General features: G+C 44.3%; 1 protein-coding gene across 1 annotated transcript; it reads left to right on the top strand.

Annotated features, from left to right (window-relative positions):
* Positions 1-1566: 1566 nt before the first annotated feature.
* On the top strand, positions 1567-15373 carry LOC129386771 (uncharacterized). Its single transcript, XM_055074972.2, has 6 exons — positions 1567-2866; positions 6606-6682; positions 8181-8225; positions 10170-10193; positions 11709-11729; positions 15258-15373. Exons 1-6 carry the CDS (start codon positions 2641-2643, stop codon positions 15282-15284), a joined length of 420 nt encoding a protein of 139 aa, XP_054930947.2. The 5' UTR covers positions 1567-2640; the 3' UTR covers positions 15285-15373.
* Positions 15374-17350: the final 1977 nt, after the last annotated feature.

Raw genomic sequence — 17350 nt, 5'->3', positions numbered from 1 at the left:
CGTTGGTAAAATTGGCCCACAAAGACGCAGAACTTCAACTCATCTCTTTATCACGAATGTACATGCAACACATATTAAGATTACTAAAGAAGGACTTGCGTATGTCAACGTTGTTCAATGAAAATACTAACCAACAGATTCTTTTCGATGTGGACCCGCAACTCAAATACCAGCTGGATGCGCAATTTTCGAAAAGTACCGAAACACTACTTCCCCGACTGCGCCTTGGGACAGCATACACCGAACATTTTCCATATCGCATAAAACAGGCTTCTTCCCCGGCTTGCTCCGGTGGCACCGGCGATGAGGATGCTCGCCGTCTACTTTTCGAATGCTCCAGATGTGCGATGCGCATGCGTCAGCTAGAGCAAGAGCTACACACTATTGATCGTAGCCGACCTTTCTCACTCGCAAAATTTCTGGGCCCTTGGCCATCGAAAATAAAACAGGGAAAAGCATTGAACGCACTCGGACATTTTTACGAAGACAAAGGCCTCCTTAACAAGTACTATATATGGCACTGAATAGTAACACCAGGTAACTACAACTTGCTTCTATGATCCGTAATTATTAGCGCTTGTACATTACCTGCTATACTCTGTTGTATTCGGTGCTGAAGCTCACATTGAACTTTTATATTCTGTGCATGCGCTAGTTTGACTCTGTGTAATTACTCATCTGTCCACATGCTCATCACAGTCTACGTCGCGGCCGTTTGTGTGTGTTTATGACTTTGTTTACGAACTCATTGTGGTGCTGCTTGCCTTTGTCATCTATATGTTCGTGAGTGTATAGGACCGGGTGCTGTGGATTTCTGGCCCTCTGACGTTGTTTCTTTTCTTTTTCTTACTGCATGTATTTTATATCGTTGTTCCTGTCATGCGAAAAGGAGTAGCTTTCACCATTATGAGGGGACTACATCTTTTTCTTTTATTTTCATTTCATTAAAAGAAAAACCAGCCGTCCAGTAAAACAAGCTCTGAAAACAATTGCGCAAATTTAGCTACACGTAGCACGAACGACTGCCAACCTTTCTGTTGGCTCTAGAACTCGAAGTCATGCTGTTTACGTTAGTTCACTATGAACAAACTAACCGAGCTGGATTGGCTACATTTGCGGAGTGTAGCACTCTTTGTGCACTTCGACGACAACCATTACGCTTAATGATTTGAGATCATTGTTCTTTTTTACCTTGTTTTGACGGTGTTTCTTTTGCATTTGTTCTTCTGGGGATCTCGGCGCACTCGCTATAAAACAAACTTTTGAAAAGCATGGGAGCGTTGCTCCTAATTCGATGGAGAGTTGGTTAAAGCTCGTGCCTGCTGTGGAGTATTGGCCAAATATCTGGTGGCACAAATAAAAACGACGTGAGTATGTTTAAATGAAAACAAAAATGAAATACGTGCATTGTAGGTAGGCTAGTCTCGAAAGAAAGAAAATGCAGTGTAAACATTATTTAAAAGAAAAAGAAGAATACGTGAGAACAACAAAACAAATCGAAGTAAGCTTAACAAAAGAAAAAGAAACAATATGGTTCTCAATTTAGCGATGAAACCACATGGAAGTTTGAAATTTGTTTCGAACGGCTGAGAAAATATTCCAGTCACTGCGGCGCGGAGTCGAGGGAGCCAAAGGCTGCCGAACACGAACGGTTAAATCAGGTCCCATGCGCCGAAGTGCTGTTCCGAGGTTTTTTTTTTTTTTTTGAGATCTTAAAGTATAAATATTGTCGACAGGAAATAAAGTCATATGGTTTAACCCGGTGCAGGCGACAAGTCGAAAATTGGGTGATAAGACGGAACAAGACTAGAAAATGTAATTAGTAATTGTAATAAGAAGAGTGGTGATGTTGACGATTATCATGATGATGGCGGTGATGACGATGACGACGAGATGGCCTTGTCGTACAGCTGTGTTTAGTTCTCCAAATCTAGGTTTCGGTAGATCAATTGTGGCGATAGCACTAGAATCTGTGAGGATAATCTATTCGCGGAGTCTGTGAACCTACGCCCTCCCGACTTCACGTGCTCGCAGAAGCAAGCTTGTCGTCTCAGCCTCCCTTGACGTGAGATCGTGCAATAGCGTGCAAGGGTGCCTCACAACATGCTGGGCCAGCTGCCGCCACCGCACTGGTTATGCTAAGGCGCGACGTCCGCGCGAAGACCCTGCACGGAGACTTACACGCGATGTCACGACCAGGTCGAGAAAGCTAGGCTCCCTACATTCTCTACTCCACCCTCGTTTTTCTTTTCTCTCTCTCTCTCACCTCGCAGTGCCTCAGCTGTCCAATTGGCGCGATTCGTAGTCAAATGAGAAACACTGCTTAAACGTACCTCTCTTGTAACCGCACGCGCGCGGTACTCACGCGATGCTCGCGTCTGTCGCAGCAGCGGCCGTGGTCGAAGCAGTTGTCGCGCGTCTCGCGGCGCGTGACGTACTTCGGTGACGAGCCTTCTCCATTCAGCAAAAAAAAAAATGAAAAAAATGGCTGCGGGGTCACGTGATGTCATCCGCGCGTCCTTTCCGCCCTAGCGATGGCGTGACGCGTCAACGGAGGAAGGATGCAAACGCTCCACCTTTCTGGCCCCTCGCTCACCCCGCGACCGCTCGCTTACAGCGGGTCGATGATAATCGCCGATTATGAGGCGGAAACCTCCTATCATCATCTACTCTCCTCTGGGGCCTTTAAAGGCGCCCATCACGCCCCTCGGAGACCGCAGTCACTCACTCGGACCCTGTTCAACTGTGCGCGGCTCCTTTCCAGACAACCTCACAACCTCGCAGAAAATGAAGACTACCCTAATTATCCTCGCCGTTGTAACCTTGTCGCTGGTCATCTCTGCCGTGGAGTGCGGTGGCGAGGAACGTGAGTCTACTTCAGTTTATTCGACACTTATCATCGCTTTGCGCCTGGTGCAGCAGCGCGTGCCCGAAATACGTATGCGTTTAGTTTCTTTCTCCGGCGAAGATTGCAAAACAGAAATGCGATGATCAGAGGCACACAGGAAGATGGGGATTTAAAGTGGTGGGCGGAAGCCTAAGTGAAAGCTTTAGTTCGGGGCTAACTCCGATTAAAACACGCGAAGAATGTAGAAATGCACATAGCTGTTAATGAAATGGGTAAATAGAATACAATGTCAAGTATTATGCGCAAGAACACAGCTCCACGTCGCCATTTACGGTTCATTCCACGACAAAGACAAATAGAAAATGTGTCAATAACTCTCGTGAGCTTCACTTAGTTTTCGTTTCTGTAGGTACGCGTTTCCCTGTAGACGTCAAACTTGCGGTAAGTAAAAAATTGGTGTTCTAACGGCGCCTTACGGACGGTGACGTCAAAATAGGGGCATTTAAATTGTTCTATAAGTGCACCTAGGGGCGTTCCGACAGCGGAAGAGATTGGAGCGCGTAAAGATCGCCGTGATGACACAAAACGTTCATATAAGGCGGTGCTAGCTGTCATAATAGAACAGTACCCTAGACTGATTCATTGAATAAATATTTCACTCGACGGTGCGGCTCTTTTGCCTAATACGAAAGTGAGAAAGGTGCGAAAGTCAGTCGGAAGTGGAAAATGCAATGCGGGGTGCAGGATCTACAACCGGTGTAAAAGCTCGGATTCCCTGGCAAAAGGCAGGAGCATCATTGTCAAGATAAGTAACGTCGTGCCTACAGTGTGCCACTTTTGCAGCACTTCCGGCGTGAGGGTAAATTCAGACTGCAGCTGGAAAGAAGCACTTGTCCGGTGATGAATAAACCATGCAGGAGGCAGTGGGTGGTGTCTCGGAGTTACAGCTTGTGCCAGAGATTTAAAAAAAAAAAGCATTCCTGAGGTCGTCATATACTGCTAAATTTGACGCCGACATTTCGAAACGATCGAACAAATTACTTTCCGCGTTCGTGAAGCAGTCACGAAAACTCGCCCTCGTAAACTCGGGCATGATATCAACACTGGCACAGAGGCTGTCATCGATCACGCGGTCGCAGGGCGACTTCAAAAATTTGGAGGAAGCTTAAGCTTCGCCTTTGAGAGCGGAACGCGATAGGGTTATTGGGGCCGGTTGACGCCGACACCGGATATTCAGCGACACGGGCCCGATAGAAAGATATAGTAGGCCGATATCCGTACGGCAGTGCAGGTCAGAGCAATGGCTCATACCCACGAAAGGCAGAGGCTACAAGCAGTGAATCATCAATGGTTCGTACCCCCGTAAGCAAGGAGAAAGGGGTTTGTGTTTGAGCTTCCGCGTAACAGAATTAAGTTTTCTCGTATATTCAAGTTATTTTCTCCTACATTCAAATTACATATCCGACGCCATCATGTCTGTAGGTTGTATGTAAGTCGGAGCTTACGAATTTTCTGGCGCGTTTTACTTTGAGAAATTCAATTAGTTCAGTAACGCCTATGCGCCACGCGGAGGGTCTGCGTGGTTGTGGTTCGGAGGGATCTTTTTTTCTGACGGACAACGCCGCCGAGAGCGGATGCCGACGACCGGTTTTCTGCGCCGCGGGGCCCTTGACGCTCTCGAGTTAAAATTGGAGCATTCACGACAGCGTCTCCGACTTCACCCTTCATAGGCCGCTGTAGGGCCCTTCTCGGCGCGACCACAGGCATGGCATTGTCGACAAGCGTATCTCACCATAAGCATGCAACGCTCATTGCATAAACAAGCGGACACGTCTGTATAAAGCGTTCAAGATTGAAAGTGCGCGTAGCACTTTAGCTGCTGTCACTTGAGGGAACAGAGTTTAGCTGCGCCAACCCTTGCCGTTCTTCCATATCTTGCGAGGATCCCACGACGTTGCTTAGTATCTGCGTAGTAAGCATTTAATAAAGACTTATTCACATTCGTTGTGCTGGCCAATGCTGCCCCCAAAATAGACTCCCGCATTGCGTAGAATCTGCGAATATTTTTTTTCTTTGCTCTCTCTCTCTCTCTCTCTTTGGACTGTGGCCAAAGCAACACTACAGTGAACCAGAGCGCCCGTAGTAAATTGTCTAATAAAAGCCGAATGTGAATAGCACTATCGCTTCGGCCTTTGTACATCCCTTGACGCACACAACCTCAACGCCCGCAGATATAGTTCCACAGGTGCCAGCAATGCTTCTTATGCGATAAAATTGTATGGCTTCATTACCTTCCCTCTTTTAGTAATACACAGCCGATTGGATGGCATTTAGAAACAAGTAACTTGATCATTTTCTAGTGTCCAGCGCGCGAAACCTTGAAAGAGGCGTACACAAGCGCTTGATAACTTGATCGTGGAACGTAACAATGGCCGCGCACGACCTAATATATTAAGGGATTTGGGGGCTTGTTTTGGAATTGTTTTTTGGTTTCCTCCTAGTAAACGACTGGGTCAAATTATCAGTTTATAGTGAGTACTGAGAGCAATTTCAGAGACACGCGTGATCCATTAGTGGATTTACAATTTGGCGGTGGGACTCTTGAAAATAGTCTTTTTTCTTTTTACGGAAAATACCTATCTTTCAAACGGTGAAATATGACGGCCTTGTTGTTTTTAAAAGAGAACACTTACTAGTCGGGCAGCGGAAAGATATGTTTAGAAATTGCGATTCGTTAATCGAAAACCAGGTAGAGAAAGTGAATGTGCACCTGAAGCATTCAATCTATTCAGGAATATCCTCTGAACGAGCCTAAGCGGGATTCCTTCTTACATGGCCCATTTGCAACGTTAATGTTAAAATAACCATTGTTATCATACTTCCTTATTGTTACGTTCTTTTTATTACAGGTAGCACAGCTGTTAATAAATTTGGGTCGCCAGCCATCGGCTAGATGAAATTCGTTGATACCAGTACATTGGAGTAGCGCGATATGTGGCATAAAGCAAAAGACAATTTCAAAAAAATATGTAAAGTGCTTATGCAATAGTTATATCAGAAAAGCAGTTGTTGTAAGAAAGCAAAATGTTATCGAAGCATATATGGAGATATACAGGAATAACACGAATAGCATACAGAACACGCCGAAACGTATTAAGGGGTAAAGTTTGTTTACGTTGGTGAACTAAATAAGGCATGACAGTATGCTTTTGATGGTGAAGAAAAATATGATCGTTTTCTTTAATTTTTGGTAATATGTGCATGGTTCCGCAACAAAACGCCGATATTAGTTAACCTACTTGACCCGGAAACGTTCCAAGAGTGTTCAGTGACGAAAGTTACCGCAGTGCATGAACGTGTGTTACCTTTGCGCTGTATGCGAGGAAAAATCTGAGAAATTCAATGGCTCCGTTTATTATTATTAACTACCTAATGCAGTCAAGAGACAATGACGCCAATGTCATGCACGTGAAGATCGCATGCGAGGATAGAAATGCGAGCAGCCATCTGCAAAGCATGTAGGAGTGTTTTAAAAGAATAAGCTTATTATTGACAATGTAGAAAATCTACGTATCGGCCTCACTTCCGCAGCCATACGTCACGTGACTCCTTAACTTTTTTCTTTCCTATTCTAAAGTTGTATTTAGCTTATTAACTCAGTGATTGATGTAGTGTTCACTATGCGCCCTATTTGGAGTTTGTGCGTCACACGCGGTGACATCGTAACAACTCTTTCTTTTCTTTTTTTCTTCCGCAGATAGGAAAAAAAGCGAGAAACTTATGAAATGCCTTGAAGGAAGCGACGTAGATGCTAAGAAAGGACGCATAATGAAGGTAAGTTGTTGGCGTGAGCTACCTGCAGCCCTGGAACCGAACCGAGGACATCGTGCTTCGCGATTCCAGTCATTGCACTTCTGCACAGGAGATTTTACCGCAAGCTAGCTTCAAAGCATCTTGAACGTCCAAATAATCAATGACATCCACGTCACCTAGAAGGACAGTTTACAGCGACAGCCAACAACCGCCAGCGCCTTTTGTGCACCGAGCGACCTACGCGGTAGCCGAATTCCACCAGTTTATACAATTCTCTTGATTGGCTCCAGGAGAGGGCTCCAACGAAGTTTAGAACGTGTAAATTCAGCCAATGGTGAAACATTTTATTATCTCATTGACGCAACGGTTCGCACATTACAACTGCTGGTTCGTCGTCTCTGTGGCCAGCGTGATTGACCGCAGCTGGCCGATCTGCATACTCCATTCATTTAAAGACCCTCGATTTTATAAAAGAAAGTGACAACTACCGGCAGTGCCTCGTGATTTTTGCAAGAGAGATTGCGCGCTCCAGGCGTGTTGCGTTAGATTAAAGCGGCCTTGTGACATTAGGCAGGAAATTCGCTAGTGGGGCTTTTCTTTCAAGGCCGATCGGTCCTGTCTTTATCTTTCCCTTTGCGCGAAGAACCGGAGAAGAGCCAGGCAACTGAGAAAGGGTGGATTGTCACGTGCCGATATGGCTGTACCTTCGCGACTGTGGGAGCTGTGTGCGGTCGTTTGCTGATTGGTTGCGAGCGGAGAAGAAATGCGTGCGCGGCGCGCGTTGTCCGCTAGCTGCTCCTGGCCCACACCAGAGGGCGCGCTGAAGCTATCGTCCAATCCCGCAGCTCGGCGGTGAGATCAAAGCGTTTCGCTAGTTTTTGGAGATCCGGGGGCTTTACAGTCATCAGGCAACAAGCGCTCAAAAGAAACGTGTGGCAGAAATCAGAGCGCTTTGCCCGTCTCTTTGTTCTGCAGTATTTTTTTCCTTAACGTTTATCTTACTTACCCTTTCTTTTCTTTTCTTTCTTTTTTTGTGCTGCTTACACCACCAAAAAATATGCACAGCAGCCCGCGACATGCAACGACACCCAGCTCAACGCAGATATTCTGTAAATCTCTAAATCACGGGCGACAAGCTTCAACCTGCATCCGCGGGTCGAATTCACAAAGCTTCATGTTCGCGCGTAATGTTTGCTATTGGCCAGCCGCGGTCGGCTAATAATATGTCTAGCATCAGGATTGGCTGGCGTTCACTCTTAAGAACAGCTTTGGCATAAGAGGTTTCTGTGAATACGTGCCCGGATTCAGAAATCCGATGGTACGTAAAGTACTAGAATTAATTACTTGAATGTAATGAGCACAGTCATGAGGAGACAAGGGGAAAACATTTGATATTTATATATGCACTTGCACGAGTCGACCCGAATATATGGCAATTTGTATAAAATCGTTCCTCTCTCAGTTTTCTCTTCTAATCGATGCACTGAGCTTTTTCTCGCTTTTGCATTTCTGTGAACAGGCCCTCAAGAGCTGCAAGGAAGAAGGTAAATCGAAGCAGGAGATGGTACGTGAAACGGTTGCTAGCTTCATTCCCCTCTGATGCCCGTACAACCCGTGTTTCTGCAAAGACATTAAGCAATTTTTTAAAAAAATTACCTGTTGCAGATAGTATAATTCTAGTCAATGAGGAAAACATCAAAAATAAAGGCCTTACATGCACTTGTATTGGAAATGTATAAATTAAGTCACTAATTAAGTTTTTAACCTTACGGCACGTATTGTGATTTACGATTTGTCACTGGGTAATTCGCAAGGTGCATCCACTTGGAACAAATTATCAGGCTGATACCAGTCTAGATTTATTAATTCCAGAACATTTGCATAGGAATTTGTTGGCGGTCGACTTACGTTTTGGGTTAGATGCAGAAAACGGCGTTTTCTTAAAAATGTAAGTGGAACGACAGTGGATTTCTACAGCAGGTTTGATAGCGCGTATCTCCAAAATGGGGTCAGCCACATAATTCTTTCCAACTGGACATGCCTTCACTCTGTCAGAGGATCCAGTCCGTAAACTACAATATGTGCCGTAAGGGGAAAAGTCAAAAAATGAATTTGCGATTTTTTTTTATTGGTCGATTATGCATTTGAAATTTTCGCGCGAGTAACGCACGCCTCTTCGAGTAGACCAACTCAAGGACAAGAAATGGGCTACCCTCCACAGGCGATGTTTAAAAGTTGCTTACATTCTTCTTAAAAACACCTGGTAATACAATATTCGAAACACCCTGCGTGACTATTTGGTTGCCATTGCGACCAGGCTCAGCGCGCGGACGAAATAGTGGGCAGAACGTGCTTAGCTGATGACGATGTGCTGCTTCCAAACGTTATCTCAACGCCAACAGCTTTGTTGCCCTTCCTGCGAATGTTTACGCCATCAATTCAATCCAAATCAGCAATTTATTATAGTGCCCAGGAACAATCTAATGGCCTTGATACCGGTGCACTTGGCATCAACATGTCAATGTACGTGACTCTGACTATGGCAATAAATGCAGGTCATAGATAAGATGAAGGCGATAACGTTTCGTCACATAAAAGATGCCACTCTATGAACAAAATAGGCTGAGAGGACAAGTATTGTTGCAAAATATATAAACGACACATTGCACAGTGCAAAAATACGGCAAAGAAGACAGATGTGCACTACGAACAGTTATCTCGAATGTGTTCAAAACTGTAGTGTTGATATAGCTGCCCTAAAAGTAACCATTTATGAGTTAGTTATTTCATTATTAAGCAGTACTTAACGAAAAAGAACAAGAAAAATAATACTGGAGGCTTTTTTGGAGGATATTGAGGAAATATGATCGGGCGCACGGCTAGGTAATGATTCATTATGAGGATGGTAGCGCAAAACAAGACGAGGAAACAAAACGAAACCGGACGGGTGCTAACACAGAACTGCATTCGACCGCACGCAACGCCGCGTTGTGTGCAGCTGCGAGCACACACCAAACGTCTTGACGCCATTAAGGGTGTTAAAAGGGCGCTTGTTGTGTTTACTACGCCTTTCATTTCACCTATTTAGCACCCATTTTCCTCACAACGCCCCATATACGTGGGCGCAGGTCACCAAAATATCGTTGCGACACCTTCGAGACGAAACACCGTACCTAGTGTCACAAGATGAACCCTTTAAAAAATTCAATATAAATTCTGGCGTTTTATGTGCCATATGATTATGAGACATGCCGTAGTGGGTGGGGGGCTCCGGAAATTCGGACCGAGTTGTTGTCCATCCGCAAAGTTACATCCGTGCTGCGCTGCAAGTCAACCTTTCTCTTTCTTGAAAAAAAAAAAAAAAAAAAAAAGCTGTATTCACTGTCGTTGCTGATGCACTTCGTAGTGCTGTCGTTGTCCATAGCGGGTTATGCTTGCAGTGTTTCTTTCCTTTTCGCATTTTTCCGCTACATACTCTCTGACCAAACTTTTCTCTTCCATCCAACAGAAGCCATGCTTCATAGAGAAACTCGTAAGTTGCCACTTCTCTTCATGGTTTATGCGGCATGCTTTGAATAGCTCGGCCTCCAAACCGTTTTGTGCATACTAGTTCTTGGAGCTACCGCTCTCTTTCTAAAATCAATTTGTCAATCTAAAGTTCTCTGATATAAAAAAAAACTCAATATAGTGGTCATAAACAGCTTCTACTGTAGGCTGTCTAGGCGCCATAAGCACTATACAGGAGCTACACGGGTCACGTAACCACGAACATTGACATTAACATTTTATTTGCTCCACCGTAGACCACGCACAATTCGGCTTTATTTTGTGCAGACAATTAAGTAACGCACGAAAAGAAATGTGATATTCATCTAAAGCCATATACATAAAAGAAAGGGAGAGGTCAGGACACCGAGCAAAATGGTTTAAAGAAATATATTTACGTTTCGGCTGAGTACCAAGGCTCCCGTGGGGGGGGGGGGGGGGGCCGAAATGTATATAGCTTTTAAACCGTTTTGGTCGGTGTCCGCACCTCTTCCTCCTAAGTATGCATCATCCCGACCTGACGGGCGTCCGTCGTACTCTCGAGTTCAAACTAAAGCCATTGCAAAATGATGTCACTCTGTGAAGTTTGAGAGCAAATCATCGAGTGGTTTAGCCGAAAAAATCACGTACACTTGGCGCTGCTATGTGCCCAGCGTGCATTACACACTAGATCTCAGTTTAAAGGTCTCCTTCAGAAGACTTTGTGGAGGATTGTGAGCGCCCAGATAGCGCACAGACGGCAAAAATCTCTAAATAAAGAAAGATTTCCAGAACGTTTTGCATAGATACCGAGACACTCCTGATGTGACTTAGGCTGAAAAATGTGGATAATATGTGCAAAGCGGTTCGGTGAAAGATGTTGGAAGGTTGGTTAATGCTGAGGGGAAAAAAAGAACGCCTCATTGTGTCTGCTTGTTTACCTGCCTGCACCAACTTCGGAATGTGTGTATATATATATATATATATATATATATATATATATATATATATATATATATATATATATATATATATATATATCCGGAGTAAGTCATACAAGGGGTAAATTCATTATTTGTTGGCCCGATTGTTTTACAGGAAGGCAACATGGCCTGTAGAAACCTGTCTTTCTAGACAGGAATACCACACAAAATGTTTGAGGCTTCAGACTGCTGTATAATGTTGAATGCAGCGACTGCCGTGAATGTTCTCACTGTGCACTTCTGTTGCCTTAAAGAAGACTCCATATACCACCACTGCGTTAATGATAACAACAGAGCCCATGATATATACATGCCGCGCAGTTACTGAGATAGTGTTTTTGAATTGGACTCGCTTTCTGAAAACCGACTCGTTCCTTTCTTACTCTTCCCTTGGCGTTTTCTTCGCTGTGGAAGAGAACGTATTGTTCTAGCCTTTATTCAATATTCGGTATAAGACATTATTCCGAACCATCCCCCCCTTGCCCGTACAATAAATAAATGCGAGGTAATTAATGCCCTATACTTTCTTCTTTTTAAAGGGATTATCGGAGGACGAAAAGGTATTGTACTCAATTTTTCTTTCTGCCTCTCCATCTTTTTTTTTTGTTTTGCTGCAAATCGAGACCTACAAAAAAGGAAACATAACTGTGGAATTTGCAAGAGGGTAAGAAAGCTGATATATAATGTGCATGGTGCAAGTTGACTTGGACCGCAAGAAATGAAAGTAGGAGCATTGTGTCGCGCGCGTAGAGCAAGTCCAAAATACATTAACTCAGCTGACTGACTTTATTCAACATCGTCATATACACAATAAAAATGTTAGCAGGTCATTTGAATGTGTCTGATGTGGAATGGAAAGAAATGAAGCCGGGTGCATGAGATCGCTAGGCAGCTATGGCAACCATACATATGTGCTTTCACATCATTTCACACAAGTAGTAATTGATGCCATCCGTGTCCATGGTAACAGTAAGGCCAGTTCTAGACCTAATTTTCGTTAGCCAGTGCGTGACCTCACGAACCTGCATTATTCATGTTTTGCTAGATTTTTCTGACCATTCCATAGTTAACATGTCTCTGAGGCTGGTTGCTTTCCAGATACGCCATTGCACTATCTACTATAGATACTTCAATAAGACGGAGGACACGGCCGGGCTCGATGAATTGAATTACTGTTTCGACAAAATTGAACACTGGGATTTAAGTCAGTCAACTAACATGAACGAATTACGCCAGTATTTTAAGCCGTAAGTTAGAAGTGCATGAAGCTAGACGTACCATTTAAGAGGAAGAAGTTTCACAATCCATGGATCACCAGAAAGGTTATTTACTTAAAGCGGAAAGTTGCCAGACGCAGAGCCAAACTGAGGCAGTTCAAACGTCACACTATTCATGATGACGTGGTTATGTTAAGCGAGAAGTTGAATTCCTTGATCAAAGATTCAAAACCCAAGTTATACAACGTCACGCTGCCCAAAGTTCTCCTTGAATCGCCCCGAAAGCTTGGATATTTGCGGTCTCGCAAGGAGTCAGTGCCCAAAATAAGTACAGAACGGAGTACAATCGAAGATAAGTCTGCTATTGCTGGTTAAATAATAGTTTTTTTCTCGAGCATGTTTCCAAAGCATGTTGGAAATGTGACGCATCTCTCATGCTATCCTGATCTTCCGTATACTAACGAAGTCCAACTGCCACATGAAGCGGTATTAGCGTTACTGCCTAATCTAGATACCTCAAAATCCGCAGGCCCAGACGACATTCCGAACATTTTCCTAAAAAGACATGCGAAATTGGTAGCTCGATGTCTTTATGTAATATTTCAAAAGTCACTGTTCTCAGGCGGAATCCCCCCCGTTCACTGGAAGGTTAGTACAGTAATCCCGATATTTAAGGATGGGGATCGCATGTCAGTCTCAAATTATGCACTGTAATATAATTTACACCCTTAAATGTGAAAAAGGGTGTACATGTGTCTAAAACTCACACCCTTAGGGTGTGAGCTATATAAATTACACCCTTAGGGTATGAGTTAGAGACACATTTACATCCTTTTTCACTTTGAAGGGTGTAAATTATTTTACAGTGTAGGTCTATAGCTTTGCCTTGAACATCCTGTAAGATAGTAGAGCACATTGTGTCCAAACATATTCAACTCTTCTTATCTAGCAACAATATTCCTAGCAAGTACCAACACGAGTTTCATGAGCGTCTGTCGACAGTTAAACAAGTGGTGTGAAGCATTCATGAATTCTATATGCTAGTCGATAACAGGGGCTTAATTGACGTATTCTTTCTTTTTTGAATTTCAAGAAGGTTTTTGATAAAGTTAATCACAACAAACTACTAATACAATTAAAAGCTATCTCAGGTGTTCATAGATTCGTACTGCGGGTAGATAACTTTCTTACCGACCATCGGCAGTTTGTAAGTATTGTTGACAGGACGTCAGCAGTTTCTAACGTTAAATCAGGCGTACTACAAGGATCACTCCTTTGCGCTGTGTTATTCTTGTTATAGATTAGCGACCTTACTGCGAAATCGATTATAAAACCAAGGCTGCTTGAAGACGACTGCATCATTTATATTTAGATCCGGAGATAACCAAACTGTTCCGAACGGTTTCTTGCGGGTAATTAGGAAATGCTGAAATCAAGGGCAGATGTCCTTAAACCCGGCTAAAACCGGTTTCATGACCACTACGCACAGACGCAAGCCATTAGAATTTGCGTCGAGTTGATCGATACAGGTATCTAGGCATGACTATACCATCTAAGTTGTTCTGGACGCCACATATTGATAACACAGTAGGAAAGGCCAATAAAATGTTAGGATATTTAAGACGCAAGCTTGAGCTTACCTCATCAGACATGAAAGTAACAGTATACAAGATGCTTGCGCGTACAGTGACGGAATAAGCCTGCGATGTGTGGGACCCTTTGGCTAAAGAACCAGTCGCAAGGCTAGAGCAGGTGCAGAGACGGGCGCTAAGTTTTATTCTTTCCCGGTACGGAAGGCGTGGCCCCGTAACCCCACTTTATAAGGATGCGAACTTGTCTCGCCTTAGTTAGAGAAAGAGAAAAGCAATTATCTTGTTCCACAGCGAATTAGTATTGGTAGGCAGGGGTCTCTCCACTGACGAAGAAATGACGCGAATCACGCGCAATAAGCAAAACGCTTGAGGGAACCACAGTTCGCAAAGAACCGTTTCAGACACTCCTTTTCTCGTCGACAGCGCACGAATGCAGCCGTCTTCCAGCACATGTAGTATATGCTGAAACTAGCGATTTATCTTCAACCCTTGTTCCCCTCTGCTTGTAAGGGTATCATGTATTTTGTTTTCGTGCATTGAAGTGCCAATGTGTTACTCTAAATAATTGAGGTTCTACTGCGTTCTTATTGTATTGCACTGTATTGCTATTCTTGTATCCTAAAGTGCTGTAGATGTGCTGTAAAGTGCTGTAGTGGTGTAGATTTGTTAGTTATGTTGACCACTACTATCTAGGTCCAATTTTCGACTGATAGTATCTTTTGATAAATAAATAAATAAATAAATAAAAGTGGCGGCGGCGGTGGGGGAGGGGGGGTTGTTTCTTCTTTTTTGTTTTTTGCGTGAGTTCCCATACAGCGTAGCAAACAAACAAAAATTGAAGAAATGCGCTGCTACCACGGCTACTGCACGAAAGATCAAAGCCGCCCATGTCGGACTGCAATCGGTATTCCGGACGCCGTAGAAACCTGCCGGTATATATATATATATATATATATATATAGCGAGAGGAATAGGTGCATTTTAACCAGCATGTCAATTTTATCCACTACCCTTCTTTTCCGTATGACAAGCAGTAGAACTTTCGAAAGGAACGCTGCTAAAGTTTACTCTATACGTACGTAATCGCGCATAACTAGCAGAGTTGTTTCAAGCTGGTCATGTCTTTACTTGACAGCTTCATGTTATCTTTTCTTACCTGGGTTTTATTCGGTCCAGTGCTTCTCCAAAGCAGATGGCTAGCATCTGCACATTATATTCCCAATGCATACTGCGGCTGCATATTACGTTTGCTTCTTCTGCTGCTTCTTCTTCTTTACAGAAATGCCTCACTGCTGAGAATGCTTAGAATACCATACACTACAAAACCTCAGTCCATGTGTACCGGAGCTGAAACAACGTAAACATGCTTCAATAAAACAGCCAATTGGTGAAAAACGCTTGTGCTTGCTAATTTGTACTATCTTCGGACCGATGAAATCAGATTTACGCTCCATATGCGTGTGTCGCGGATGCGGTGCCATCGCTTTAATATATTTAACGCTACATATCCCCTTGTGCCACGTCGGAACATTCATTCTCGCGATTGGAAAAGTGTGAGCACATACCAGCATCGCATACGCTAGCTCGACCCAAGTTGTCTGCTAGGCCAAACTAGGCTAGCAGCAAGGGTTCTATTCGGCCCACATACCCAGGAACCAATGTTGTCTGCCCGGTAAGGTAGCAGCACATACCCAGTGACCCGGGCAAGTATACAACTTGGGTCACGGGCTTGGACTACTACAGCTTATTGTGTCAGTTGGTCCAACCATTCAAAGTGGCCAAAGTAACTAAATAAAGTTATGGCTTTAAAGACGGCGCAACGAGTAAGATACTTTTTGTTTGTGCGTTTGCTTGTACCCCTCCTTTTAGGAAATACATCTATGGTTGGTCGGTGCTTCCTGTCTCTGTAGTGTAGTGCGCTCTACACGATGCACCTCAGAGAAGCCGCCGCCTCTGGCGGGCGGAGACGCAGACGAACCGGCACGCTAGTGACGCTGCATATACAGACGTATATCTGGTTGCATGGTGAGCTCGAGCGCCTCCTTGCTATGTGGGAGGGTTTTTGTTCCAGCTGTGGATTTGACGGCGTCGCTTACGGCAGTGATGCGCTCACACCGCCAAGCTACGTGCCGACGGCGCCAGCAAACGTATTTTAAGGCGTAAGCCTTTAGTGGCTCATGAGTGTCCGTGCACAGTCCGTGGTAGACGCAGGAAAGCTTTGATCAACCACAGCCGGTGACCCTGCGCTTGCATCCCATGCTCGCGGCCACGGCGGCGTCCGTTCGCAGAGCAGTTCGGACAACAGCAACAGAGGCAGTCATAGATAGGCTTTCGCCTATCGCAGTTTAGTTCAGCAAAGTGCACAAGGATTTTTGCTTTTGCTTCGAAGCCGTCGTGGATGGCGCTTCAATACGGCCACAAGTGCATACATTTGAGCTAGGTTAACCTTCTTCTCATCCTAATTTCACGCATTAAAACGAGAAAGGCCGGCTGATATGTCTGCGGTGTCTAGGCCGAGATGCCCGAGTACGGGCCTGTCTCGCTGTGCGTCAGGAGCCGGGCGCTGCTTTGAGTTGAGCTATTCTCGTATCGCAGCTCCCGTTCGAGCTAGAGGTTTGACCAGGGTGTTCGCTTGTCATGAAAGGTTTAGACCTCAGGTCACGCTACTTAGCATTACTTTCCGGAGAAAAGAAGTTATTGTAGCCGATGTTCGGGTCACTGACGGCGGCGACGCAAGATACTCACGTAAGGGAGAAACGTTCCTCCGCTTTTGATTGCCACAAGAGCCGCGACATGTGAAGTGCGTGTGAGGGAGAAACTCATCGGACTGAGGGAGGAAAGCGGCTAGTTCCTCCTTTCTCGCTGCCTTCTTTTTAAGAGTGTACGTGCTTCGCATTGATATCAGTTCCCCTTATCATCAATGACGTGGTTTGGTTACTTGTTTTGTGCTAGTTATGAATTCAAAACAATGCTGTGTTGTATGTTGTATGCGTGATACCAAAGAATGTATGAACTTTTCACTTCAATCGCTGAAGGTTTATTTTTATTCGCTGAAGGACTTTTTCGTGAAGATGCACCGCGAGAAATCCTGACCAGCTAGAGGCTAACAGCTTCACTGTAAAATACATTGTAAATACAATGTCATGCATTAATAGTTTACGGCATTCTTTTCTTAAATTTGCGCACAAAATGCAGCTTCACGAATCAAATAATAAGTACAAAAAAGAATAAGCCGCGCGCCCAACAGTACTTGCCAGGTCCGACAGTTCTCCCATTTTCAGGATGAATGTATCACAGACATCATGCATTCACACAAAAAAAAAAACTATAACGCACTCCTTTTGGCAAGACCCCTCTTTGCAAACTGGCATA

Source organism: Dermacentor andersoni, chromosome 3, assembly GCF_023375885.2.
Source record: "Dermacentor andersoni chromosome 3, qqDerAnde1_hic_scaffold, whole genome shotgun sequence".
In the NCBI taxonomy this organism is placed as follows: Eukaryota; Metazoa; Arthropoda; class Arachnida; order Ixodida; family Ixodidae; genus Dermacentor; species Dermacentor andersoni.
Note: the sequence above shows the minus strand (reverse complement) of the source record. Positions and strands in the feature narration are given on the sequence as shown.

Coding starts and splice junctions, on each gene's coding strand:
- LOC129386771 (XM_055074972.2), top strand. CDS start 2,641: ATGAGGCGGAAACCTCCTATCATCATCTACTCTCCTCTGGGGCCTTTA. Junction 2,867..6,605: donor GGAGTGCGGTGGCGAGGAAC/GTGAGTCTACTT, acceptor TTTCTTCCGCAG/ATAGGAAAAAAAGCGAGAAA. Junction 11,730..15,257: donor GATTATCGGAGGACGAAAAG/GTATTGTACTCA, acceptor TCTTCTTTACAG/AAATGCCTCACTGCTGAGAA.